The sequence below is a fragment of the Corella eumyota genome, chromosome 1 (assembly GCF_963082875.1).
Source record: "Corella eumyota chromosome 1, kaCorEumy4.1, whole genome shotgun sequence".
NCBI classification, from domain to species: Eukaryota; Metazoa; Chordata; class Ascidiacea; order Phlebobranchia; family Corellidae; genus Corella; species Corella eumyota.
In genome coordinates this window covers 16264677-16291290 of record NC_137490.1, presented here as the reverse complement: position 1 = coordinate 16291290, position 26614 = coordinate 16264677, and the positions used below count along the sequence as shown (strand labels likewise).

Below are 26614 nucleotides of genomic sequence, written 5' to 3'. Positions count from 1 at the left end.
AACAAGTTACTTCCCACGTGACTTGCAAATCCTTGTCACGTGACCTTTGCTGTATATAAACCTATTTCACACACCCCCTATTTGAAATTTTAAACAATCTAAGCATAAAATATTAAACTTTAAAATATGTTAATAATAATTTCTTTAAGTTGGGGAAAAGTTCTAAATATAGAAATTTATTTTGAAAACCCTGTTTTTTATCCTCGACGTGTATATAAATTCATGCTTGAGGCTTTTTATTAAAAGAAGTTTGGCGTTTGGTTTTGTTAGCAAAACAGTCAGAACGTATTTTTACAAATTGTTTTGTTCGTACCACATGGGGTTATCAGGGTAATCAAGTTCATATAATTTAAAGTAAAAGTATAATTTAAATTCTTCAATTATTAATTAAATATGTCTGTTTCTAACTAACTGACTTACTCACTAAAGCTTGATAATGTTTGTTTTGCGGTTTTTCTGGGTTCCATCCAGCAGTATGCCTAGGTATTTGTGACGCAGCTTTAAAATATGTAATCTTTTTTATTTTGCTTTAGAACAATTTGTAATTATTTATCATAACTAATAATTAAATAAAAGCCTAATGAATGCAAAAGAAGTTTTATGGAACCAATTTGATGAATACTTTAAAGTTATCACGGAAGAACTTTCCCACGCAAATGGTCATCCTGAAAATGGAATTGGTTGGAGTATACAGAGAATTAAAGACCTACTAGAATACAATGCACCTTTAGGAAAAAGAACTCGGGGTTTAACAGTGGTGTCTGCATATAATTCCATCTGTAAAAACAACACAACCGAGTCTTCCCTTGAATTGGCTTTAACTTTAGGATGGGCTGTTGAAATTCTACAAGCATCATTTCTGGTGGCTGACGATTTAATGGATCAATCAAAAACAAGACGAGGGCAGATATGTTGGTACCGTAAACCTGGTATTGGTTATCAGGCAGTTAATGATAGCATGATACTCGAGTCCTGTGTGTTTACTGTTTTACGCAAACATTGTCGAGATCAAGAATGGTATGCAGATGTTGTTGATCTTTTTCACAAAACAATTTTACACACAGAAATGGGCCAAAGTCTTGACATGGCAACTTCTGAGCAACCTGATGTGGACATTAACATATTCACAGAAGATCGTTATAAGGCTATAATCAAGTACAAGACTTCTTTTTATTCTTTCTACTTACCAGTTGCATTGGCAATGTACATTGCTGGAATTAAATGTGAAGACTTACATGCAAAAGCATGTGGCATTTTAACAGAAATGGGCTGTTTGTTTCAGGTACAAGATGACTATTTAGACTGTTACGGAGATCCAAAAATTACTGGGAAAATAGGGACCGATATTGAGGACAGAAAATGCTCCTGGCTTATTGTGCAAGCCATCAAAAAAGTTAACCCACAACAAATGGCAATGCTTGAGAGTAATTATGGAAACAAAGACAGTGAAAGTGTAGGAAAAATTAAAGAACTTTATAAGGAACTTAACCTCGAAGCTGCATTTAAAGAGTATGAAATTGCAGCATACAATCAATTGACCAATTCTATTTCTCAGTTTGATGACCCAAGAATACCACATTCTGTATTTCTTGATCTACTAAATAAAATATATAAAAGAAACAAGTGATAAATCCAAGCAACTTCAACCAGTAATTTTTTTTACCAGAATAATAAGATATCAGTACTTCACTTGAATGATGATCTCAAAATTGAAATGCATTTAAATAACTATTATCAAAAAACCACAAATGCATGCCATTGTGTGAGTAATTAAAACACAAATATATTAAATTGTTGCACAAATAATTTGCATGAACTGCAATATAACAACTTAACTCCTAATTGCAATATTACTTAATTGCAATATTACTTAATCGCTTATTTAGCAAATAAATGTTGATGTGCACTCATAAAGTGATTACAAAAATCTGCTTTACTGCCAATATTTGGTATAAGGACCTGCTGTCTCATAGTTAGTTGCTCATTAAAAAAAAATTATCAAGATATTTTTAGTGAAGTTTAATGAACATATAAAACCCAGAAACAATTTAGAAAATTTTCAATTTAAATCTTTCACATCATTTAATCAAGAAAAAATTAATCGCGTTCGTTCAAATCGATTTTAATTTTTTTGTAATCGAAACCAACCCCGGGAGTTTGTGGCCAGAGGTATCCAGTGGATTGGACCTATTACAAAGTATTTAACAGCGTTTAAATTAAAAAAATTACACTATGATTTTTATATAAAATTTAATAAACATCTGTGTATGTATATATGCATGCAAATAAATAATTACTTTAGATAGCCTATGCAACATTATTGTCCTATTATAACGTTTTATCAAAATTTTAAAATGACCACAGAAATTAAACAAATAACAGGGGTTTAGTGTTAGAAGGGGGTTTTAAAAACCTTAGCCAAACAACCAAATTTTAAAAAGTCTACAACTCCAATTATTCTTAATCCTTGATCATATTGACCGGCAGCGTGGAGTAGTGGTACGAACACTTGCTACACCCCACATGAGGTCGTGGGTTCAATCCCCACTGAGCTCATGCTGTAGCGCCCTTGAGTAAGGCGTTATAAACGGTATGAACTCCTGCTGAGCCAGCACTTAATCAGCAGCATAATTACCGGGCAATTATAATCATTATAATATCCCAAACTGCCACAGGCAACTCGAGACTGGGCCGGAGTAATTGATGTTACTTTATGTTTAAGTCGCGCATTCGACTTTCCCACATCGAGGATAAAGATATAAATATAGAAAAAAAATAACAATATAAGTGTTAAAAATAGATCCACGTTTTATTCAAACTAATAAAAAATAAATTACCAGAATAGTTGTACCAATTAGAACAGTTGCACCAACTGCTAGCACAATATTTCCATCAACTCCTAACGGTTTTACTTTAAAAACTGGAACTTTGGAAAAACCAGACATTTTTCGAGTTTGTTGCAGAATGTCTAATAACAAAAGTTATTATCAGATTATCAAGTTAGTTTTTTTTACAATATGAATAATCAAAATTAGAAAAAAATATTATAATTACTTGGTCTGACAAGATGTCGTAAAGTTGTTCCAATCATTTTGCTGTAATTATTCACAGTATTCAAGATTGAACAAAAAAAAATAAATCTAAAAAAACAAGCTTATTTATGATTGACCAATTAGCTTAATCTGTTATTTGTATAATTTTTTATTTTTATATACGTTCGCCGTGTGGAAATATAAGCGACTTGTCCTAAAACGACTGATTAAAATATAAAAAACTCGCCCGTTCCCGTTAAGATAAATGTTATGCCTTAACTTGATTTTGAAACGTGACTGTATTTTTAACAAATTAACCTTCATTTTTTCAATCGAATATCTGCAACAAAGAATGTAACTACTTCTTGTTTTTTTATTTGTTACTCTATATTATAGAAATAAATTATTATTATTTGATTCGCAAACACACATTCGAATTATTATAATTCCAAAGACTTAGTTTATATTTTTTGTTAAACTGTTTAAATCTATGCCCATTGTTTATTTATTTATGTATTTTTCACGGTTACTTTTAAATAAATCTAAACTGTACACATGTTCAATATATTTATCAGCTTTCCCTTCCGAATTGTTTTTAAAACATTCGAATCACAAACTTAGAATTTAAATATTGTTTCTTTTAACAATATTTTTAGTATTCCAAATTGAATTTGATTTTCCGGGGGAAAAAATTATTTTATTAACAAATAAAAATTGGAGAATCAAAAAAACTAGGACCAATAAACATAAAAAATTTACATCGAACCAACAAAATAAAGTGAATTTCATAATGAGACAAAATTAAACTAAAAATAGAGCAGTTGGAAAATATTTCATTGATGTTTTTCCAGTTTTTTGGTAATAAACTCATTCAAAAGTGTAAAATCTAAAGAAAATTTAAATCATTTAATGAAAATAACAAAAAGCCTTTTTTTAATTTTTCTGCATTATAATTTTTTTTTAAATTACTATTAAAATAAAATTCATACTTACACTAAGGGAATGTGTACTCAACTTGTCAAGTTGGCAATTGCATTTTGCAAGTTCCAGGATTGAGTGGAAAGGGCTTGCAACGACTTTTCCTAAACAAAAAGCCATCTTTAATTTAAATATGAATCCAAGTAAACACAAGAATACAATGGAAACACTGAAAAACTTACCTTATAAAACCCCATTTCTGTTGTGGATTTTAACTTTTTAACACAGTCTTGATCTTTAGGCCCTGGAGCTAATATAATTAAATAACACCATGTTTTTATTATTAAAAATTAAATTTTAAGCACAACTTCATATACGAAATAAATATGTCTATGCAAGCAACACTATAAATAAAAAAGTAGTTACCATTTGCATAATATTGAGCCCAGAACTTGGCAGTTTTTAGAAATGCTTTCTGATTTTCCTTATATTGACGGGCAACCACAGCATCTTGTGGATCGTCCGGTTCTGCTGCAGAGAGTAAAGCTTGTAAGGAAAGTAAGACAGTTCGCAGAGTTAAGGCAGCTGCCCTGATTTGTTAAAAAATAATTCTTATTAATGATTGTGTCACATTTGAAAAAGTTGATAAAATCTAATTTTGAGCTGTAAAGTGCAATGTAAAAATGCTGATAAATTTTAATAATGTTTTATTACTTGATTTTAAAAACATATCAATGCAAAAATTTAATTTTTTAAATATTGCTCAAATAGATAAAAATAAAAAGGTAACAACAGCAACTGTTACATAACCAAAAAAAGGTTTCACAATTTTTTTTTTAAAGGCTAGTTTTTGCTTCCAATTTAAATCAAAGGTAGTCATGTAATTTAATTTATTTTTGTTTAATAAACAAAAATTTTACAATAAAAATATAGAAGAAAACTTTTTTCTTTATTACACTAGTAAAAAATTATAGTTTACTTACCATTGGTCTTTAAGAATATCAAGGCATATAGCACCAGTTACTGAACTTATATTAGGATGCCATATTTTAGTTTCAAACTTTACTTTTGGTGGATTAAACGGGTAAGTATCTGGAATTTTGATCACTAATTTAAACACACCACCTGAAATTAAATAAAAATTATTGTTATAATGTTATGTAACTTTGTATAGCCTATTAATCTCAGAAATATAAAATTCTTGTTTAAAAGGCAAAATACCTAAGAAACCTTGAAAATTGTGATCAGAATAAAATAAAACGGTATTAATTTTTTAAGAAAATAATGACCCTTATAATACACATTGCCATAAATTACAATCTGTAGATAACTTAACGAACTACCCTTCTTAATAGACAACTGCATACATTTTTATTTTAATTACCTTGATAGGGTGTTCCAGGTGGGCCTACTATCTCACCTCTTAGGTTAGTATACTCATCACTTTGTAGAGTTATTTTAATATTCTGACCCGAACACTAAACAAGAAATAATAAAGATATAATTTAATACAGTGTTATGAAAATTTCACCAAAATAATTTAAAAAATTTAGAAAATAATAATCATGTTTATTAATATTATACATATATATATATATATACATTTTTTAATTACTTTATTATTCACATAGGCCTTACTGGTAATATTACAATTACCTCAGATTTAATATCTTTTAATTCTCTTTGAATTCTTGTGGCTGCAATACTGCTCATCTTTTATAAAATAAATAAAATATAGTACGGTTCACTTAAGCATTGAAGGAAATTGAGACTTATTCAATTTAACAAAAAAGTGATAAACTCATCTAAAAATGTACCTCATTTGTTAAAACATCTATAAAAATAAAATAAGAAAACTGGAACAGAAATGAAGGGTTAAGAAAAAATATTTTGTTATAATCCTTTGTAACAATAAAATAAATCAATAAATTTTAGTTGTAGTTATGTAACTAAAAATTTTTTTTTATAGTTACTGATAACCCTGCATAATATAATTTAATTTTTGAATGAGTAATTTTTAAAAAGAGTATATTTTGAATGTTTATTTTGTATAACCTCCTGCAAAAAAGCCTTTTTCAGTATGATGTTTTTTGGTTAAATATTCAATGTGTTTACCCAAAGCCCTAAAGCCTGTTAAATAATTGTCATGTGAATTTTCAGGGCTATTTTCCTTCTCACAACCTTTCAATAATCCCTCACAGTTAGTTTGATTTTCAGAATCAGTTTTTTCATTAATTTCTAATGATACATTTAAAGACAGTTGCTGACTGCTTTTAGGTGATGGATTATTATTAGTTGGTGTTTGTTCACAGTCAGATCCTTGACTTTCATCAGAAGAGTTTCCATGTCTTTCAAAAGAAGATTCTTCTTCAGACGAAGAATTGCCTTTATTTTTTGGAGATGATATTTTAACCATATTTTGTTTCATTTTTTTGTTGGGAGAATCTAAAGTGACATTTTCAGGGGAAACAATTTTAGCAGGTTGTGACTTTTTTACTAGGTTAGTATGGGGGTCACTATTGTCACTGTCTGATAACCAAGCCTGCATTTTTTCAAATAGAGTGTCGTTGTTGCTGCTTATTGAAGGCAAAATATTCTCTGTGTTATTTTTATGAGGTGTTACATCCTTAAGCTTTTTTGGCGGTGTTTTCCTTATAATAATGCTTTCAAAAATAGAGTCATCAGAGAAAGAACTGTTTCTTTTTCTTGGCCTTGGTGTTTCTGTTGGTTTATTGGGCATCATAACAGTTTTTTTTTGAATATCTGTTACACTGTTGTCCCTTACCAAACATTTAGTTGTATTGGTAGCAGCACATTTATTTACTTCAGTTTCAACATTAATTAAGTCAGAATATTCATTATTTAAAGTTTCGGTTGGTACTTTATTATCATCCACCAAGTTTTCTTTTATTTTTGCTAGGACAGCTTTAGCAGATTCATTACTATTTAGTAAATGCTTTTTAAAAACATTATATTCCGAATCATTAAGGTGACAGTCTGCTTTTATTTGATCAGTATCTAACTCATGTAACTTTGGAAACCATTTAAAATTTGAGTTGTTAATTTTCTTATTTTCAGTACGAATTTTTTGTTCTTTAATTATTAATAAATGAGAATGGAACAAATTTTTTAAATGATTTCGATAAGCAATCAGCTCTTTTTTATTTAACTGTAAATCAGAATCCTCCAATACATACTTGTACAGAAATTTCATTTCAAACCCGAGCTACAAACCGTGACATGGCATAAACTAATTTATTTATCTAAGTTAATTATGTTTTGAATAAATCTATTATCAGATAATGTATTTATTTTTGTTGCTTATATAATAAGATTTTAAAGCTAAAAGTAAATTTAGTTTGATTTTAAACCATACAAACAGCTTTGTTTCAAAAAAGTCTGCCAGTTTTCAAACTTGAACTTCACCAGCCTGCCAGTACGCCAGTTAAACGAAAGTTTAAAATATATTGGTCCAAGTTTTAAACAATATTGGAAACCCGCACATTATTCGGGAACCAGGCGCAGGAACCCGGAAATAAATAAATATTATTTATCATTTTTAGTTGTATTAAAAAAATAAAACTTATAAACTGATTTAATCGTCCTTAGAAAAATATGACTAAAAATATAAATGTTCTATATAAAGAAAAGATAAACAGGTTTTGAACGTGATAATGTCGTAAAAATTAACAAGTCCTTGTCGATCTATAGCAATTTATGTTTCAATTTTTGCAGTATTAGGTTGCAAATAGATTAATTTAATATTTAAATGGGGTACCTAAAGATTTATGCTATTCAATTAAACAAAAACACCTAGTTTGCCTTCTTTTTTTAACGCCAAGACAGGCCCGAACTAGTTAAATTATTTTAGATAACGAACTTGTCTACTAAATTAAACAGATTGTTAAAGGAATTAAAAATACATTTATTTTCCATAAGAAACATAAAAATTAAAAGTGTTATTTTATTTCCTGATTTCAAAATGTAGAATTATTCTTTAAACACAAAAATTATTTACTATTATATAGTATTAAAGTTAACACATATTAGTTGATTATCACAAACCATACAAAATGAAGAACGCAAAACAACTATTTACAAATACTCAACAAGAGAAAATAATATGCCACACTATTTTATTTACATACATGCATTTATGCTTCAGTAGTTAGATTTTAAAATAAATGGTTGATATTTTTTGTAGCAATATCATATGAATCTTTTTAAATAATACAATTTACAGCAATTTGTACTACAACACAAAAAGGCACAAAATGTAAAAAAATGAATTTATAAAAATGTTGGTAAAATATTATGTAAATAGTTTTAATAAACAAATTTTAGGCTGTTAAATTGTTACAGTACAAATCTATACCCTTTACTTAAAAAAAAAAAAAATTAACTTACATATTTGTGTAAAAAAATTCACAGAACTTGTTTTATATAAAATAAGTAGACTAAAAAGGGAGTATGATTAAGATAATTATTTTTGAGAATGCCTTTTAAAATTAAATAAATAAAAAAACATTGGGGAAATTTTACAACAGTATCATATAACTGTAAAAAATCAACAAATAATGTGGGTTTTTTCTTAACATAATACTACCAACATACAACAGTTATTTTCCCCTTTTGGGCATATTGATTTTAAGTTCCTGTGCAGTATCCTGAGTAACAGGTTAATATATGTTATGACTAAGTAACTTGATTTTTAACAGTATTTAAAAAGAAATTTTTGTGTACCCAACATAAATGTATGACTACTGTTTCACATAAATACGTTTAAAATAATAATGTGAATAACATGAAACATTATATTCGTATGTACATTTAAAATAAAAACTTTTGGAATCTTTATGTTCTTAACATATTGTATTGTACATTTCTGTTTAATTATCGTCAGAATCACTTCCAGAGCCAGCACACATTGCAATACAACAAGAACAACAACATACCAAGCACATGGCTATGTAGACAATTGTGATCAACCAAAATGCAAGGTAATATGTAGTGTGATCACAGTACCTATTTGTTAAATTTGGATTGATAGTGTTTGGGGCATAATTTCTATAAACCCACACATTTCCTAAAAATAATAACAAAATTATAACATTTTTTTAATGGTTGTTTCATAAACAATATACTTTTTATTGTTACGTTAAGCAGTCAAATTCAAAACTAGACATAAGATTTTTTTTTAAATATTTGAAAACATTTTTAAGTAAATATTTTTAACCCAAAACCAATAGCTAATAAATCATTAATCATTCTTTATTCAAAGTAAATATAACAATGTAATTAAAAATGATTTTTCTAATAAAATTCTATTTTAGCCAAGAATAAATTATTTATTGAATTGAACCTTGCGTAAAGTGAGAACAAATGTAATAAGCCCTATTTCTGTAAATCTATTATTATATTATTTTAGAATACAAAAATGTGGCATATTAAAAATAAAATTTAATACTGAACCTTAAGATTTTTTAAACAAGGGCCAAGGCAGTAAAATTAATAGCCTACTAAACACACAACTTTTGTGACACTAAATTCTAATGAACCCTACTCTACTCACCTGCTATAAACCAAGCAAATGTAAAACATCCTAGGCAACCATTACATGAGTCAGAGGTTTTGTTCATTCTGTCGGCTTCAGCTTCACTTGGAGACTGATTTTGACACTTTGCTTTTATTCTTTTTCCAATAGAGTTAAGTTGCATTAGGGCGCCAACAGACCCAAATACAATTAACCATATTGGTATTAAAGGTTCCACCGGACAATTTTTTACATTTAAGGAACCTTAGAAATAAATAAAACACTGTAAATTGCTATGTTCAAATTGTATTTATAACCGGTATGTTCAATTTATACTTCTGTATGAAAAATATCTCATGCTTATGTAAAAATTTACTTACCGACAACAATCATTAAAACAGGAATACTTAATAGAATCGCAATAAAAATTGTGAAACCAACTGCAAGAAAAAAAGCATTACGTTAGGAGTGAAATTCGCCAACTTAGATTAAACTAAATTTGGATTAAGTCATTGGTAATTAATTCTAACAAGTCTTAATCCAAAATCACGTTAACTGCTATTAGTTTATAGGCTACCCTAAAACTGTAATATATTTAAACAAATGCTACCAAATACATATTGAAATAAACATATTAATAACACTTTTACTTTCATTTAAATATACCTGTGCTAAATAAAATGGTGCATATGTTTTTTAAGAAATTTCCCCTTCCACTTGAGGTCCGTTGTGCCTCCATAATAGCACCATATAAGGAGTCATAAGTTGGTGGAGGTGCTTCGTTCTGAGTTTCAGTGTATGTTGGTAACCCACTCTCAGCATCACCGACTTCATCATATTTGGGTGCAGGAATATCTGGATCATCTCCCATTTTGTTGCTTAAAGTTTTTTATAATTGTAACTTAGGTAAAATGACCTAGAACAGTTATTAATAAAATACATGTTAAAGCTGTTTTAACAAGATGTTAATAAATTGTCAAACCTTTTAATGAGATACAATAAGAGTGGCACTAACTTTTTAATATTTAACTGACTTAATCACACAGGGCCGTAATTTCAATTAAACCCCATTACTCTAACCCTTTAAGTTATCCAGGTGACTTAGTGCAGCTTAGTCAATCAGTTTAATTAGTGCGATTATTAAATTTTGACATATAGTATAATCGCTTTTTCGCAATTCTATAACGACACATTAAAATGTATGCACAACTTAGGTAATAAAAAATGTCAACACAGAAATATAATAACAAATTTAAGTTAAAAATTATCAGTACTGAACATACTGACATATAACATTTCATACGCTTAAATAAATCTCAAATTACCTGAATACACTCTGATCATAAAACAAGACCGTGCTTTATTACGAAATTCTTTTCCAAGCAAACAACCTATACTACTTTTTCTTGTTCTATTTGTTTAGTTCTATTTTTTTACCACACCCGCGTCGCACACCAGTTAGTTCGCATGTTCACTGAGCCATTCTTTTTACATGCGCGTTGCTTTGTAAATGACCGATGGGTACATGGGATTGCACAACTTTCCTTTTTATTAAGGCCTAACCGCAAGGAAATATGCGGACTGCTGCTGAATAAATTAATAAATCACTTTTAAAGTTTTCACATATCAAGCTAAATCTCGCTACGGTATTCTGTTTTATTGCTGAGTCATTAACCCGTGACATATATTTTAATTGTAAGAATAATAATGTGACAACCAACATGTGATTTTGTAAAGTAAACCAAAGGTCTATTATTCAACATATTTTGTACCGTTATAAATTAAAAAAATACTTTCTGTTTGTTTTTAACATGAACGTCAAATCCTGATTAATACATGAAAATGTTTATGTTTAAGCATAACAACTTATCTTTCCGATAAATTTCCATCTTGAAATTGTTTGTTTACCTATTCAAAATTTTATGGTTTTTGTTTACTTATAACGTATTTTTTCACTTTAAATAATCTTAAAATTGGAAATTAAATTTTTTTGGCTTTAAAGTTGTATTATTTTGCATCAAATTTGATAAGTCGTAGTGCAAAATGGTAGAAGCTTCGATAACTAAAAGACATTTTAAATCTTAAAAACCAAAAACCATGAAGACTAATTTACTGCAAATATAAAATAAAAAAGCATTCATTTACAAAAAAGTTTATGCATGAAATCTTGTTCTTGTAACTAAGTTTAAAGAGAGTTTTATATACGAAATTGAAATAAACACAAATGTTATATTTAAGTTAAGTAATACTGAAAGGCACAGTAAAATCATGCTAAAAACAATATTCTTTTAATTTAAACTAAACGAAAAACAATATGCTGTATCAAAATGAGAATATAAATATCACAAGATAAAGGTTACCTAATCAACTATTCTACAAATGCATTAAATGCGTTTAAAATAGTTTCATTATTTGTTGTCTATATTTTTTCATAACTATGATAGCTACATGATTTGACCCACGCTTGAGGCAACGTTGGTATAGTTAGTAAAACGCAGCAAAAATATATAAAGCACAGTTAGTGGCCAGCTTGCGCAAAAATATCTAAAAAGCAACAAACATTATTTTTAACAACAATCAAAATATATGAATAAAAAACTAACTCGCCATTTAAACTATGTTAAAAATAATTCGTTACCAAAACGTTAAGCATATCGATTAAATAGGTATGAACGTTATGGTAGGCAACTACATCAAATTCTAAAATTCCGTACCAGCACTTAGCACCGTTAAACAAACAAAAACAGTAAAATAATAGCATAGCAGGTAAATTAAAAGGCTGAAAACATGCATTTTGTTTAAATTAAACGTTCCAAATCTCAAATTACTATAAAATAATTACGAGAATAAGTCACAAAACAAAATAGAACATCCTGACTTTTAGAGAAAAACGCAATAGGAAATGTGTACATTAACAATCGGTAAAAATTAAGTTGGTAAAGCTGTAGTTGACATTTAAATTTTTTGAATTAAAATTTTAAAATACAAAAGTATTTAAGTTAAAAATGAATGACCGCCAGGGCCAAATAATAAGGAAATTCTATATTGTTTTTACCATAAGCAAATAAAAGCTGCATTAAAATCCAATGCAGGTTGGAAATTATTAACAGATTAATAGGCTAATAGGTTTAGCATGTTAATTGCCTGGAAAAATCCTGAACACGCGCGAACGAAAACACAATTTGCTCATTTAAATTCTGATTTTAATTTAGGGCTTAAACCTCGGCGTCTGAACTACTATACCCACTGCTGCTTCGAACTGAGTTCGCTGTGCGAGCGCCGGCGCCCTTTTTCCTCTTAACAATATGTTTCCCCCCAGTGTATTTCCCCTTTTTCGTAGTGTCTTTTGCAACTGGCTCCTTTCTACGTTTAACTAGAACCACAGCGACAATCACTACGATAATGACAAGAGCGCCGCACCCAGCAATAACAATTGCCAGCAGCGGGAACTCGCTGCTTTCACCCTCTTCGCTTTCATATTCTGTCCCAGGCTCGACGTCAAGACTTTGCCTTGGTGCTGCCTTGTTAAGTGTGATGTGCATCATTTGGGTACCTCTTCCAAACTCTTCGCCAATATTTTCAGCTAATTCAGCTGCTCTCTTTTTTCTAGCATGCATGTCAGATGAACGAATTAGTGAATGGTAAGAGAAAAGTGTCGATCTTCGCTTACGTTGATCTGTTGCCTTAACTGTGTAAATGGCATGCATGTACCATTCTCTTCCGACCGTAACCTATAAAAGAATAGTTACTTAAATTATGATAAATTCAATTAATCTGCTTTGAGTAATTTCTTAATTAAAGTAAATCAATTATTAAAGCAAAACAAAAGAGTAAAATGTGGCTATAAACAAATGTTGCTTAGCAAATTAATAGTAATACCCACATTCTTTAACAGAGCAATACATTAAATCAAATTTGCGAATTCCATGTTTACCAAGCTTGCGTTAAAACTATTCATTACTCAGACAAGTGCAAGTGAAATGAACTGATAAATAATATAATATGTATTTAAGTTTTAATTTGTTTAAATCAAATAAGCTACCATGACTCCTCAACCAAGTTTAATTTAAACTAAACTATCTTTAACACAAACAAGTAGTTATAATATAGATTATCGTCCCATAAACAAACAAATCATTATAATTATTTCAACTCATCAATTCAGAATGATACAGATCAATCTACTAAAAAAAAACATCGTGTTAAAAAAAACAGGTTTAAATTTATTGAATTTTTTTTTTTTTTTTTTTAATTTATTGAATTTATCAAACCTTTGCAAACTGTCAATATATAAATCATTGCACTATCCTATACCCCAAGTAATCAAACTTAGTGAATAAAGTAGTTATAACAATCTTTAAAAAAACATGCCCCGTACTTTTAGAAGCATTTTTTCACTACAACCAATTAGCCATATCTTTATCAATTCATTCTGACAATAGGTTGCAATTAATCCAGATCTTGCTATGTTAAAATAACACAAAATTTACCGTGAACAAAGGAGCCGAATCCATGCGGAAACCATCGGTGCCAGGTTGTCGAACAATGGGAAGAGATTCTGCGTCATCAAGTGCTAACTTGGCATTAAACTTAACGTTGTTGGCTTCCGTAGCTTGAGTGTCTGGTTGTTCCTTGTCCTAAATATTAAATATTTGGGTTAATTTTAAAACACCTTGAAATATTTTAGGCTACTTTTACATATAAGCACTAAGACCCAATTTTAACATACCAAGACTTTAAATTGCTCCCGTAGATTGGGTGTATCGGCTAGGCAACCGTACTCATTGTTTTCTGGGTTGTATTTAGGTACATACCCGTCCCTTCCACTACATAAAAATACTTTCTCAATGCTGGCATCGAACGAACTACCCAAGTTTTGTACTGGGTCGACTAAAACCCGTCCAAATATTTCGGCACCTTTACAAATAAGAATTATAGGTTTATAAATCTCTACTTGAAGCTTTTAAAAGACTATTGCTTATAATTTGAACGTTAAAATATATTTACCTTCAGCAAAAGCTACATCGCTGTCCTCTCCAAATCCCATGGAACCATCACTTAAATAAAGCGACTTCTTACTTAAAAGATAAAAGTTGGTGTCCAAACTAAATTCTGCTGCGACCGGGTCACTGACCTAAAGTTACAAAAAAGGATTTATAGTTTCAAATTTACCATAAAAAGCTCTATAGTAGAATAGGCATTTTATTTTTTTGTTATTTTATTCCAAACCAAATTTTGATATAATAAAGCATAAAAACCTGTTGGAATCTGATGTCCATGTCAAACGAGATCGGTTGTCTAGGATTACAAACAATTGGAATAGTGTAAGATTCGCCGGCAGGTGTCGTGCAAGGGATGAGTTTGATCGTATAAGTACCTGAGTAATCGCGTACCTGAAAGTAGATAACAAAATCACTTAATTATAATTGGACCCAACATTGATAATAATTGTTATGTTTAATGTTTCTCAATTTAAAAACCAATAACTTACCGCGTAATCAGAAACAAACGACCATTTTTGCTCGGGGTTGTTATAAGTCGCCTCACTCCTAATCAAATTTAGTGACATCTGCAGTTCTGGGTGACTTGAGCTCATAACCATTGCCACATCCTCAGAAGCGGCATGTTCGGGTACAAACTGACCACGGAATCGAGCCTCGGTTCTGAAGTTCACAACCAACCTACCATCGTCACGGATTCGCATACTGGTAGGGTAGAGGTAACCTTAATAAATATGAAAAATATTTAAGTAAAAAAAATTATAAAAAAAGCAAAAAGTAATCATAAACTTAAGCCTTGATGATAAAATTTACCTTGTAAGTCAGACTCGGGAGGGGTCCCAATACCCTGCTCCCACAAGATGGCGGTATCGTACACGAAAGTAAGTCGAAGTTCGGTCTGTTGATCGAAATGTTGCCACCCTGAAGCAACAGGAGAGTGGAAAATATAGGAAACGTAGAGTGGCACACGGAGAGACACGTAAGATTGAACAGCGTTTAAGATCTATAAATATAGATAAAAACATTTTGACAATATTTTTTTTCTAGCTATAGTTTTTGATATATTAATTTGATATTTAACAGTTAGTGTAATTCAAACAAGCTTTTTCTTGCAAAATCTTTTAATTTTTCAGGTATTTTTTACCAGTTTAAAATATGTTAAATATGTCTGAAAAAATTGGGTTAAAAATAGAACCCAAAATATTAAACTGGAATTAAATTACAGATCAAAACATTTCAGGAGACGTTTCGAAATAACCAAATCATTAAACGTCTGAAGGGTAGACTGCCTAATTACTATATCAAAAAAGCCGTTAAATACTGTAAACAAATTACTGTGTTAGTGTGAACACACAAAGATCACGTTTAAGGGTAAGAAGATACTTATTACCGCAGCCAAGAAGAGATGAGAAAAGTGGAAAAACCACAGGAATGTAAAGTGTTGGAGATCTTGTATTTGGGTGTAAATTGGATTAAAATCTCAAAGAATTTATATCAAAATATGACTTAAAAGACTGTTTCGTGTTTAGGAGAAAATAAATTCTTGGAAATAAGAAAACAATAGGCTAGACAGTGTCGAAACTTTACATTGTTTAAAATAACAAGAGTAATTACCCGAACTCCATTTTAAATATATAAATAAAGATAAAAATAATCGTAATAGTATTAGGCAATTGGTTACATTATTTAATACGTTAAATTACATTTAAATTAATTTAGTTGCAACTTTAAATTACCTGTCCATCAGTTCCAATACTTCCACCACATTCACTCAACAGCTCAGACATGTCAAAATAAGTTGTAAACTCCCACAAGCAAGCTTCCAAGTTCAAATTTCTAAAAGTATTTAGCGTTAAATTTTCTACCATACTTGATTGGTAACCAATACTAACTAACGTGTTTTTATTAGATTATACAGCTTTTTTGAATGAATGTAAACATATTAATTTAAATAACTGTCTGCAATTTGTCAATTATTCTTCAGGAGTTTCAATTTAATTATTAAAAAATTGGACTGCCGCGAAAATGGTCCCGCCTCAAAAATGCAAGCATAAAAATTTAAATTTTCGCATGGCGTAACCCAACCCTTGACTCTTCAGGTTGTGTATTTTAAAAACAAGATTACCTGTAAAAACGCAGTGTATTATTTCCTCTGATGTCTGCGTCAAATTGATAGGGATAAGTCTCGCCAATAATGTTGGGATTTCTCGTGGCTTCAGTAAGGAAACCATACTGGGTAGACCATTCGTCAAAATTTATTATGTTCGAACATCTAAGAGATAAAGGTCAGTGTTAATTCTTGTTTAAATGTTATTGCCGTAATTATGCCAAACCATCAAACCATTAAACAATATAATAGGATTTAAGCTATTTGCATAGACAAAGTCTGTCAAAAAATATTTAGTTTTCCAGACAAAAAAAGTTTTACGCAACATAAATATAATTTCTATTACATAACAAATCTAGAAAATCCCCACAGTAAAATTTAGATAACAACAAAATTTAACTTCACCTGTGATTTGCAGCTCTCATTCCATCGTTGCTTAATGTTATTTCAAAATTGCTCAACTGCCTTGTACTGATAGCAGGCAGCATACCATCAATGTGTGGCATTGATATCGAAATCTTGATCAAATTAGGATGGGTGGAGTCGGCAGGACCGGTATACCTTATCTTGGCTGAAAATGGTTCGGCTCCAACAGAACCAGGGATACGAGATGGACAGATATCGCTCTTGCCACTTACTATAAAGCAACAGATTTATAAGATTTTTAATACCTAAAAATACTATTGATCAAAACAGCAATACTATTAAACTGACAATTTAACAATGTTTGCTTAAAATCTTTTATATATTACATTTAAAAAACAAACCTGTTACTGGCTCTGAAGTCGCCTCCAACCCCACATCTCCATTATTATTTACGGCTCTTGCCACACATGCAATTCTGCTGCCAGATTTAAAGTAAATGCTATCCAATGTTATTTGATTGGTGTCAGTGAAAAACGTGTTCTGTGCAACTTCTTGCAGTGGGTTTGTAACACTGTCGCTACCGCTTGCAGCCGCTACAAGCCATCTAAATAATAATAATATATCAAGTTTGTGAAATGGGAATAGTTTTTTAAGTACAATCTCCTTGTATAAGCAGTATTTTTTTAAATTTTGGCTTTACAAAATAGAACTTACCTGAATTGAGTAGCTTTATCGTCCAAACCTTCACTTTCACAAATAGAAGAAACTTCAGCAAAGTTGCTGTGTTTAGGATTGCAAGGCTGAAAAAATACAATTATAAGTTACTCAAAGTCACAAGTGTTGTTTTATCAGTGCCTACCAGCACATATTAACCAAACCAACAAGTTTAAATGAGCCGAAATCTTATATATTATTTAGAAAATTAAAATGTTAATTTTTCTTACAGAAATACAGATGACAGGGTAACCCGGTGATGGACCTTTCGGTGCATTATCCATGTCATCATAATCTAACAATGACACTACATCTGGTTTCGATGGGAACGTGACGTCAGCAAGGATTCGTTGTTGGTTAATGTAGATAATTGCACGTTTTTCCTAAAAAAACAAAATAAAAATTTACCAAATAATAAAGGATTAGTCAACAACATTATAAACATAATAAATGTTTTAGGACTAAAAAAAACTTAAAAATTTTTTTTATAGATCGTTAGAAAAGGTTTTATATACAAGTTTATTTTCTTAGCATTCTCTATATATTTGCTCAAGAGATTTAAGTTTCCAAGGAAGCATTAAAAATAAAACCAAGTATACAAAGTCCTACAAACAGATATATAAACCCTATATTTAGTTAGAAACAGTTAAATACCCCTAGTTCAGCAACCATATTTTCATCAGGGTTTAATCTAACGGTGAAAGATTCTCTTATTTCCTTTTCCTCGTCGAACAAAACTTCAATCTCAACCACAATCTCAGACACGTCCTTAGCAAACTTCAACACTAAAATAAATTTGCAATAAGGGTAAGTGAAATTATTAAATAAAGTTTCTTGTAAACTGATTCAAATGTTAGAGTAGCAAAGTGTTTGCAATATTGACTTTTAATGCTTTCCAAGATGAAATGTACTTAACTTTAACAATAAAACAAAAGTTTTGAAGTTGTGTACTTACCTCTACTGACTGGATTGTAATCTTTTCCAGATTGTGCGTTGCCATCTTTCGTGTAAATTCTCACCGCAGATTCTTCGTTCAAATCACCTCGTCTTACGACAGGAATTCTCACGAGTGCTACGTCATCGTCGCTCACAGGTTCTGTGATTTCAAATGTCGTCTGCGCAAACTCGATGACAGGTTCTGTTAAAATTCAAAAAAAAAAACTTTAAAAAATTGTTTTTTTTTAATTTATAAAGGTAGTTTAAGATATAGTTGCAAAGTTTTTACAAATTCCTTTTTTTTGATTGACATGTCTGATGGTGTACGTTACTGGATAAGGTTGTTAGGGCAAGTTAGTTAATTTTCTTTTATTTAGTATTAATTTGTTGAAAACAAATTAACATTTCTTAACCCCAATCTGTTTAACCATAATTGATATACTTCAAACTAAAAAATGCATCATTAGTTAACGTTTGTGGTGGGTCTTAAATGGCAAGGGTGTCAAAATAACGTTCAAGTCTTGATGTTTGCTAAACGAAACAGTTGATAGATAAGCTTTTAGATCTATAAGGTCTGTTAGCTAGTGGTTCTTAATTTTCGAATAGAATTACTAAGAAAACTCATTATACAGATATGTTTCAGCGCTTAGTTAGCGATCAGACATGTTGAGCAAATATGTTTGTTTTTATAGATTAACTGTGTATTTGTTCTGTCTGTTCTATCCATCATGGAAAGAAATTAACAAAATTCTTTAAGATTTTTGATAGGTGAAAATTAAATGTTTTATCAAGATATTCAATACTTTCAAGAATTGTAATTGAAGTTAATTGCTTGGGAATAGCTTCTTAGTTAAACAAATTAACCTTCAAGAAAATAACTTGCACCACAAAGTACTTTAAAGATTAAACAACACAGTTTTACTGGATTATTGTAATAACAAACCAAATTTAATTTGAAAAAATTGTTGAATGTCAAAATATTTTAATATTATATATTGCCTAACTTTAACTTAAAACTAAAGACTTACCGTCGGCTTCGTCATTTATAGCGATTATCGTTTCGTCCAATTCACCGACACGAGCCTGTTCTGCACTACTACTGGATGGTGTACCGAGCACAAGTCGGAATTGTTCGGGTTCCTCATGGAGACCGTCGTTCTCGATCGCGACCGAACATCTTGCTTCAGATTGACCTAAAATAATTAAAATTTAAACAGTTAAACTTTTTTTTTAATTAGTTTGCATTTTAATTTGTTAAGCTTAAATTATACAAATCTAATATTTACTAGGTTAATTTTATAGAAGGTTCGGATAAATTAATGAAAAAAGATAGATCTAATTTTCAGTAAAACTAAACATGTAATAAAATAAAACATACTTTTAAAAAAATTAGATAATTTCTATTAATTTTATAATTTTTTTTAGAAACAAAATAACTTCTATATTGTCATTATTGGATTAGAGAAGTCAAGTTAGCCCTATATAAGTCATGATCAATCTTAATAAAATTAAGAGCTTATAAATGGACAAGAAACTATTTACTAAAACTAACATAAAAACCGCGCTATAATAACCTTTTAGGCTCAAAAGATTAATCGATAACTTAACTGCGGTTTTCACAATGAAAACTTGTTAAATTTGTTTTAAAAACAAAATAATCGGATCATAAAAAAAATTTAAAAAGCGGTTAGATTTCGATTTTTCTCACAACCCAGACAAAAATAAGATCTGTCAAAATTAAAATGTCTCCAAATCGGATAAAATTGTTTTGAAAACAACTATAAAAATCTAAACCACAGACATATGTAAACCCCCTGAAAAAGTATTTTTAAAGACTGTTATGCTTTTTAACCAATAAAACATTGAGAGAAATTGTCAGTTGAATTGATATTGATTGTAATGTTAAAAAACTTTGGACGCAGTAAATGTAAACGTAATTGCTAAAACAACTATCAAAGCTTTTTTCTAGTTAAACTTAGTTTTACGCATTTTACCTATATATATACTTGCACAATGTTACCTGGTTCAAAATGCACAAGTGAGGCGTCAGTGTTTGGCCGTTCAGCATAATCCATCATCACCTCAGCTGTCATCTGCCGGGTGTAACATCTTACTGCACTTGTCTGTGAGAGGTCCCCACTACGCACAATCATAGCTGTTACAGATCCATTATTTTCCTTTACCTCGTACTCTGACTTTTGGAATTGCATGAGTGGTACTATAATAGAAAAAAAAACTTAAAAAATATGAACGACAATATAGCATGTTATTGTTTTAAACTAAATTAATAAAAATGTTATATTTTCAGAAGCCTTTTTACAAAATTCATAAGTTTAATTATTTAAAACAAGTTTTTAAAATTACTTACAGTCAGACACAGTATCGTTGACAATAATCTGAGCTTTGTTGGGTTCGCCCAAACTCGCTCCGACTGGCATTCTCAGCACAAGATCAAACGTTTCAATTCCTTCCAACACCGGGCTGCCCAAATCATCCAATATAACAACTTTAACGTTCTGCATGGTAATACCTGGTGCAAATTCTAAAGTTCGACTGATCCCAACGTAATCGTCGTTTGCTGAACAAAAAATTGTTTTTTTTTTAATGATTTTTATATAAAGTAATCATTTTGTACCAAATCCTTCATATTTAGTACGTTACTACATATAACACCATAAATCAATTGAATTTTACAAAAGTAGTGACAAACTTTTAAATGTCTGAGGCGCTTAACTATCTAGGCATGAATGCGTAATAACAGTTACTTCATTACTTAAAAGCAATCAATCCTGAAGAATTTTGAAGTTAGTTTGTTTGTTTTATGCTTAATTTTGCATGTAAGTGTTGACTTAGGCCAGCCACACGTTGTTCACTGTCACGTGACCACGTGACCATTACCATACTTGCCTTACAAAAGACCACGTGACCATTTTTTCTAGTTTGAGTAATTTGTACGAGCGTTTGAAAAGTTTTTATAGTAAACGCATCACTGCCACCTAACGACTCGTTTCGTGTCAACGACGATCGAAAACCCGTAATCCCAATTAAGCGTAATGACTGTTTACTTATTTAAACAAAACAAAATTCGACTTAACTATCAGCATAAAACAGGTGTTAAAACAATATTTAGACAATTTAAAGAATTATGCTGACTTTAGATAGACTGACCGATAACTAAATAGTGTTTGTTTATGATAATTTGGACGTTAATTATATTTTAAATATGGAGTGATCTGATAGTGGTAGTTGTTAAAATGCGGTCTAGACACTTTGTTTAAAAAAAATTAATCATTTAAGCAAAAGCGGCGCCAATAAATGACTAACAATTATTTTTAAAATAACAAATATTCTTAATTCCAATTAAAGCATTACTTTGTTAAAATTTGTTTTTAAAAATCATTTTTCGAAATTCGAGACAGTTGTCATTAATTGATTCAATTTCTCGCTAAAATAATCGATTAACGGCGACAAAGTTCTTTGAATTAAAACTTCTTTAAATCGTTTATTTACGGGTCAAATTAGCAACCTTTATAATGTTTCAACACCTGTGTGGTTGTTATTAAGAAAACAAATTTAACTTGACAAAACGTCAGCTAAAGTTAAATCAATCAGCACTTACTTATTTTAACAGAGTTATAATAATAAAGTAATGTAAAAATAAAAATATATCAAGATGTACAGATCCAACGATCAAATTAAAGAAGGAATAAAATCAACCATGTGTGTTTTAACTAACGATTTGTGGTATATACGTTTTGTCTAATACTTTAATTTGCAATAGAACTTACAGCATTTATAATATTAAAGACTTGTATATTTTCCCATGATGTTACTTGTACAAAAATCTTAGGCAACTAATTTTGCGGTTAAATCATAATTATATACAACACTTTTTGAGATTATTGTTTAAACTTTAGTTATCCTTAAACGACTATGTTTAAGTTATCCGTTATAATCGGGCATTTTAAAGTTTGATTTTTACTTGAAAAAGTTTACATTAGTTTTAACCTTTGACTTCTAAATTACAACGGCATAAGTGTCCGAAAAATTACAAGGATTTAAAAAGTTTTAAGTTTGGGTGGTCTTGTTATGTCCAATAACATAAAAAATACTTGTTTTGTTAAAATTGGTCATGTAATGATGTATATGTTTCGGAAATAGTGCAAAACTTTAAAACAAATGTTTATAAGGGTCAACAACCAAAAATAATTAAATAGTAATTAAAAAAATAAAATTTTAGCCAAATCTATATTATTTATGTAAACAAAAAGATAAAAAAGATATCAATAACCCATTTTGAACCAATAACCCATTTTCATAACCCATCAATAACCCATTTTCAAAATGGATATCAATAACCCATTTTGAATATCAATAACCCATTTTGAATATTTTGAACCAAACTGAAAAAAAATATATTAAAAATTAAATTTATTTTCTAATTTATTCTAAACAATTAAAAATCCTTACCAGAGGCAGATTCGGGTTCGCTCTTTCGTGATTGGACAGTTATCGAAGCTGTTTGTGTTAGGTCGGTTCCGGTTCGCCACACTCGGACTTCAACGTGACCAGCACTCTCGTCAACTTCATAAGATTCTTGGTCAAAGTAAAAAAGTGGTTCTAAAATAAAAAATAAATTTTTGAGAAACAAATTTCAGTGAAAAAAGATTTATTTTTTTGTTAGTGACCCCTCAAAACAGTTTTATTTTGAAGTATTTTAACAAAAAAAAGAACCAAGCTTTACATATTTTTAACAGATCATTATCACAAGGGCGCGCCCTTAATTTACGTCTAGACCTCCCCTTATATTATATCCCTGCATATTTTAATCAAGACTCAAATCGCATTAGTTTCCTTGAAATAACAAACATAAAAAGCAAAAAAATGAAACCCTACCCTTTATACCTAAAACCCGGCAATTATAACTTAATAGATATCATTGATAACCCTAAATATTGGATATAAAAAATATTTTTTTAAAAATTAGAAAAAAATGTACTTTTTTTTAAAACTTTTTTTAATTTTAAGAAATTGCCGCAAACTTGAAGTTTATTGTCAGTCGCGGCAAACGGGCGTCTCTTGCCCCTGTGATGACGTCATCAAAAAGCAGGGTGCCTTTGTGACGAGATAAGAGTGGCATTGTGACGTTAACCGAGTCACCATGTACCTGATCTTAGCCATTAAGACAGGATTTAATCTAATCCGAGTATATTTTTAACTACGAATAAATCCCGCCAATTATTATCCGCTAAACCTTAAAAAATTTTGCTTGTTTAATATATGAAAACAAATTTCACAAACCCAAAAAAATTGAAAAAAGGCAAAAAAATACCCGAAGACAAAAACAAATAGCAGAAAACAATTACTAAAACTATATTTGACTCACAGAATAAAAAAATAATTCAACTGCCCCCTTGTATTAATTTTTAGAAACCTTTCTTATTTATAGAAACCATTCTTACCGTCGTCGTCATCTGCTGATATCAAGACCTCGGTTTCAGGGAAGTCCCCTAACCTGCCACCCATGGGCGAGGAAAGTCGAACGGTAAATTCTTCGTCGGTTTCGTACAACGAATCGTCGATAATCACCACTGGGCAATACTTAATAGACTCTCCAATCTCAAACCTACAAATAAATGGTGTTACTCCAGCAAAAAATTGTCATAAGAAAACGCTTGTATTTTATTTTTCGTTTCAGTACATTAAATATAGTTTGGTTCGACAGGCTAGGTGTTAAGGGATCCTGTAGCTTTTAATAAAGTGTAATTGCCCCTACATAACAAGATTTACTTAATACCCGAACAGGCTGGGTAATCCTACCGGAAAATTTACACGTTTTAAGTACACCTAGTCGACAAAACAAGGGCAAAACATAAGAATTTAAGTCACCTGATAAGGCTGTTGTGATCGTCTGGGCGACTAATGTAATCGGAGTAAGACAACACAGTTGTTGGGGTTGTTCCTCTGGCTTTCCCTGTTAAATATAAGAGAAAATCATTTTTAATGTTGAAGTTTTAGAGTTCTTCGCAACAAGGTCATAAAAAAAGATAAAAATACAGTTTATAAATATACAAAGACACTATATTTTTTACAGTTCTTTTTATAATAATTTTTTTTTTAATTCCCAATTTTAAAGAATAATTTTTTTTAAAGTTCCACAACTGCTTCAAAATAATCGCCGGAATATGAATATATGTTACTTTAACAAGCACACTGTAAGGTCGAGTTGTAACCTATTTAAGGATCTTATTACAAACAGTATCACAATTTAATAATTTTAAAACCCCCCCAAAAAACAAGTGTAGTGAATGTGACCTTTACATTTTAATAGAACACATTTTTATTGATCTTAGGTTACTAACATGTATCTTGACATTTTCATAACTGTTTTTACATATTTATGTTAAGGCTGTAAGCGTGGTTTGTAACAAGCTATTAAATGCTCGGCTTCAGCGGTTCAAATAATAAACATTACTTTAGTTAAAACACCACAACAAAAAGCAGACTAAGGAACTCTATATTTTATGTTTACAGATAAAATCGCCAGTCTTTGTTATAAAGATGATTTTTGATCTTATAAAAACACTACAGGCTATAATTATAATGGAAGATCCGATCTTAAAAATATTACCACACAAGGCATTTGCTTTAAAACTTTAAACAAGATATTAAACATAAACTTTAGTTATTAAAATAAACAAATTTAGTATTAACATACCTGGTGAAGTATGGCAGATAACCATAAGTTCGTTGCTAACATCTCCGGATCGATGAACAGGAATAAGGAGTTCCCCAATATCCTCCTCCACGATATACTTCTTTTCCGGGATGAACACTGTCGATTCTTAAAATGAAAAAAAAATGAAATAAATTAAAAATAGAAAAAAGTAAAAAGAAAAATATGTCTATAAGAAATTATAAAAATTGCAACCACTCGATTCTAATTTGTATTTTAAGACATTTTAATACAATCTAAATTTTAAATTTAAGTATAACTTGACAATACAACATAGTTTTGTTTTCTTGATGAAATTCTACATGTTTTGACAACAAAATTTATATTTTTAGTTAATGGTTGGTTAGTTACCATCTTCTGCATCAGTTATAGTAATTGTCGCATTATTTGGTTCTTCCATAATTGCCATAACTGGTTCGGATAATTGAATAAGAAAGTTTTCAGATTCTTCATAATCACCATCCTAAAAAATGTTTAATTATTAATAAAAACTACTGCTATTTTCTTATTATTATTGTAATTTCAAATATTATTGATAAAACGATATAATTTAAATTAATATCTGTCGGTTTAACTTGTGTATTAGGCCCAGTAAGAGTTAAAAATAGATCTATTACCGAGTTTCTATATAAAGACTTTTCGTCATTTATTACTTCACCACATCATAAATCAGACAACAATTACATCATCTTACTTGCAATATCTTCACTTTCCAAGTTCCCGTTGTTTGGCCAGGGTTAAACTGAACTTGACTGAATTGTCGGCCTTTGAAATCCTCCCCGCTCTTCGCAGTGCCGTCCTTTGTCGAAATCGCTAAAAAAAGTTAAATAAATTTTGAGTCAGAATCTCATAAAATGTGGTCTCGTATAAGCGAGTAATACATGTTGTAAAAAAGTGGGTTTGTTTTCAAGTGGCCTAATTTATTTTGATGGACGGGTACTGACAGATTAAAATAAAATTCGTTTTTAAATTACGTCATCTTTTATAAATATTTAATTTAAGCATCGCAATGTTTTTACAAACTTCTGAATATCAGTTTAATAAATTAACTTACATATAAAAGAAGTTTCTCCCAGATAACCTCTTCGCTTTAGAGTAACTTCAATATATTTCTCATCTTCGCCGACCCGGTAGGTGGCGTTCTCAAGCGATATGAAAGCCCAATTCAGGCGAAACTTCTGCCCAGTCAGTTCGTTATTTCCTAAAAATTAAGTTTTTTAATTAAATTGCTAAAAAATTAAACACATTTTTTTCTTAACCAAAAGCAATGAT

The 26614-nt window shown here is 30.0% G+C and overlaps 5 protein-coding genes across 6 annotated transcripts in view; 1 reads left to right on the top strand and 4 right to left on the bottom strand.

The window, feature by feature from the left end:
- Window positions 1-539: 539 nt before the first annotated feature.
- Window positions 540-2286, top strand: LOC145753864 (farnesyl pyrophosphate synthase-like). The gene has a single exon (XM_082570391.1). The coding sequence runs from the start codon at window positions 581-583 to the stop codon at window positions 1625-1627; it is 1047 nt and encodes a 348-aa protein (XP_082426517.1). The 5' UTR covers window positions 540-580; the 3' UTR covers window positions 1628-2286.
- On the bottom strand, window positions 2005-3176 carry LOC145753872 (uncharacterized). Its single transcript, XM_082570400.1, has 3 exons — window positions 3055-3176; window positions 2838-2968; window positions 2005-2187 (listed from the first exon to the last, which is right to left on the bottom strand). Exons 1-3 carry the CDS (start codon window positions 3089-3091, stop codon window positions 2098-2100), a joined length of 258 nt encoding a protein of 85 aa, XP_082426526.1. The 5' UTR covers window positions 3092-3176; the 3' UTR covers window positions 2005-2097.
- A 527-nt stretch (window positions 3177-3703) lies between these two features.
- LOC145763527 (ubiquitin-conjugating enzyme E2 K-like) lies at window positions 3704-5787 on the bottom strand. Its single transcript, XM_082574989.1, has 7 exons — window positions 5607-5787; window positions 5335-5428; window positions 4934-5075; window positions 4377-4540; window positions 4193-4260; window positions 4026-4114; window positions 3704-3918 (listed from the first exon to the last, which is right to left on the bottom strand). The coding sequence occupies exons 1-6, from the start codon at window positions 5661-5663 to the stop codon at window positions 4043-4045; spliced, it is 597 nt and encodes a 198-aa protein (XP_082431115.1). The 5' UTR covers window positions 5664-5787; the 3' UTR covers window positions 3704-3918; window positions 4026-4042.
- A 2140-nt stretch (window positions 5788-7927) lies between these two features.
- LOC145756622 (transmembrane protein 272-like) lies at window positions 7928-11019 on the bottom strand. 2 transcript variants are annotated; one of them, XM_082572382.1, is made up of 5 exons: window positions 10809-11019; window positions 10150-10361; window positions 9864-9923; window positions 9523-9747; window positions 7928-9036 (listed from the first exon to the last, which is right to left on the bottom strand). In XM_082572382.1, exons 2-5 carry the CDS (start codon window positions 10352-10354, stop codon window positions 8840-8842), a joined length of 687 nt encoding a protein of 228 aa, XP_082428508.1. In that variant the 5' UTR covers window positions 10355-10361; window positions 10809-11019; the 3' UTR covers window positions 7928-8839. The 2 variants fall into 2 exon arrangements, with proteins under 2 accessions (XP_082428508.1, XP_082428507.1); XM_082572381.1 differs by having other exon boundaries at window positions 7929-9036; window positions 10150-10399; window positions 10809-11017.
- Window positions 11020-11527: 508 nt separating this feature from the next.
- LOC145763916 (FRAS1-related extracellular matrix protein 2-like) overlaps window positions 11528-26614 on the bottom strand; it is a 38353-nt gene continuing 23266 nt past the window's right edge. Inside the window, exons 20-44 of the mRNA XM_082575470.1 lie at window positions 26397-26543; window positions 26037-26155; window positions 25694-25805; window positions 25325-25450; window positions 24496-24580; window positions 24069-24232; window positions 23077-23226; window positions 20975-21184; window positions 20627-20824; window positions 19635-19799; window positions 18626-18808; window positions 18325-18455; window positions 17901-18053; window positions 17671-17756; window positions 17358-17560; window positions 16996-17227; window positions 16609-16755; window positions 16220-16319; window positions 15297-15486; window positions 14975-15207; window positions 14742-14876; window positions 14491-14617; window positions 14213-14400; window positions 13974-14120; window positions 11528-13214 (exon numbers count right to left, since the gene is read on the bottom strand). Of these exons, the coding sequence (XP_082431596.1) occupies window positions 12699-13214; window positions 13974-14120; window positions 14213-14400; window positions 14491-14617; window positions 14742-14876; window positions 14975-15207; window positions 15297-15486; window positions 16220-16319; window positions 16609-16755; window positions 16996-17227; window positions 17358-17560; window positions 17671-17756; window positions 17901-18053; window positions 18325-18455; window positions 18626-18808; window positions 19635-19799; window positions 20627-20824; window positions 20975-21184; window positions 23077-23226; window positions 24069-24232; window positions 24496-24580; window positions 25325-25450; window positions 25694-25805; window positions 26037-26155; window positions 26397-26543 (4247 nt within the window). The 3' untranslated portion in view covers window positions 11528-12698. The remainder of the gene's footprint in view (window positions 13215-13973; window positions 14121-14212; window positions 14401-14490; window positions 14618-14741; window positions 14877-14974; window positions 15208-15296; window positions 15487-16219; window positions 16320-16608; window positions 16756-16995; window positions 17228-17357; window positions 17561-17670; window positions 17757-17900; window positions 18054-18324; window positions 18456-18625; window positions 18809-19634; window positions 19800-20626; window positions 20825-20974; window positions 21185-23076; window positions 23227-24068; window positions 24233-24495; window positions 24581-25324; window positions 25451-25693; window positions 25806-26036; window positions 26156-26396; window positions 26544-26614) is intronic.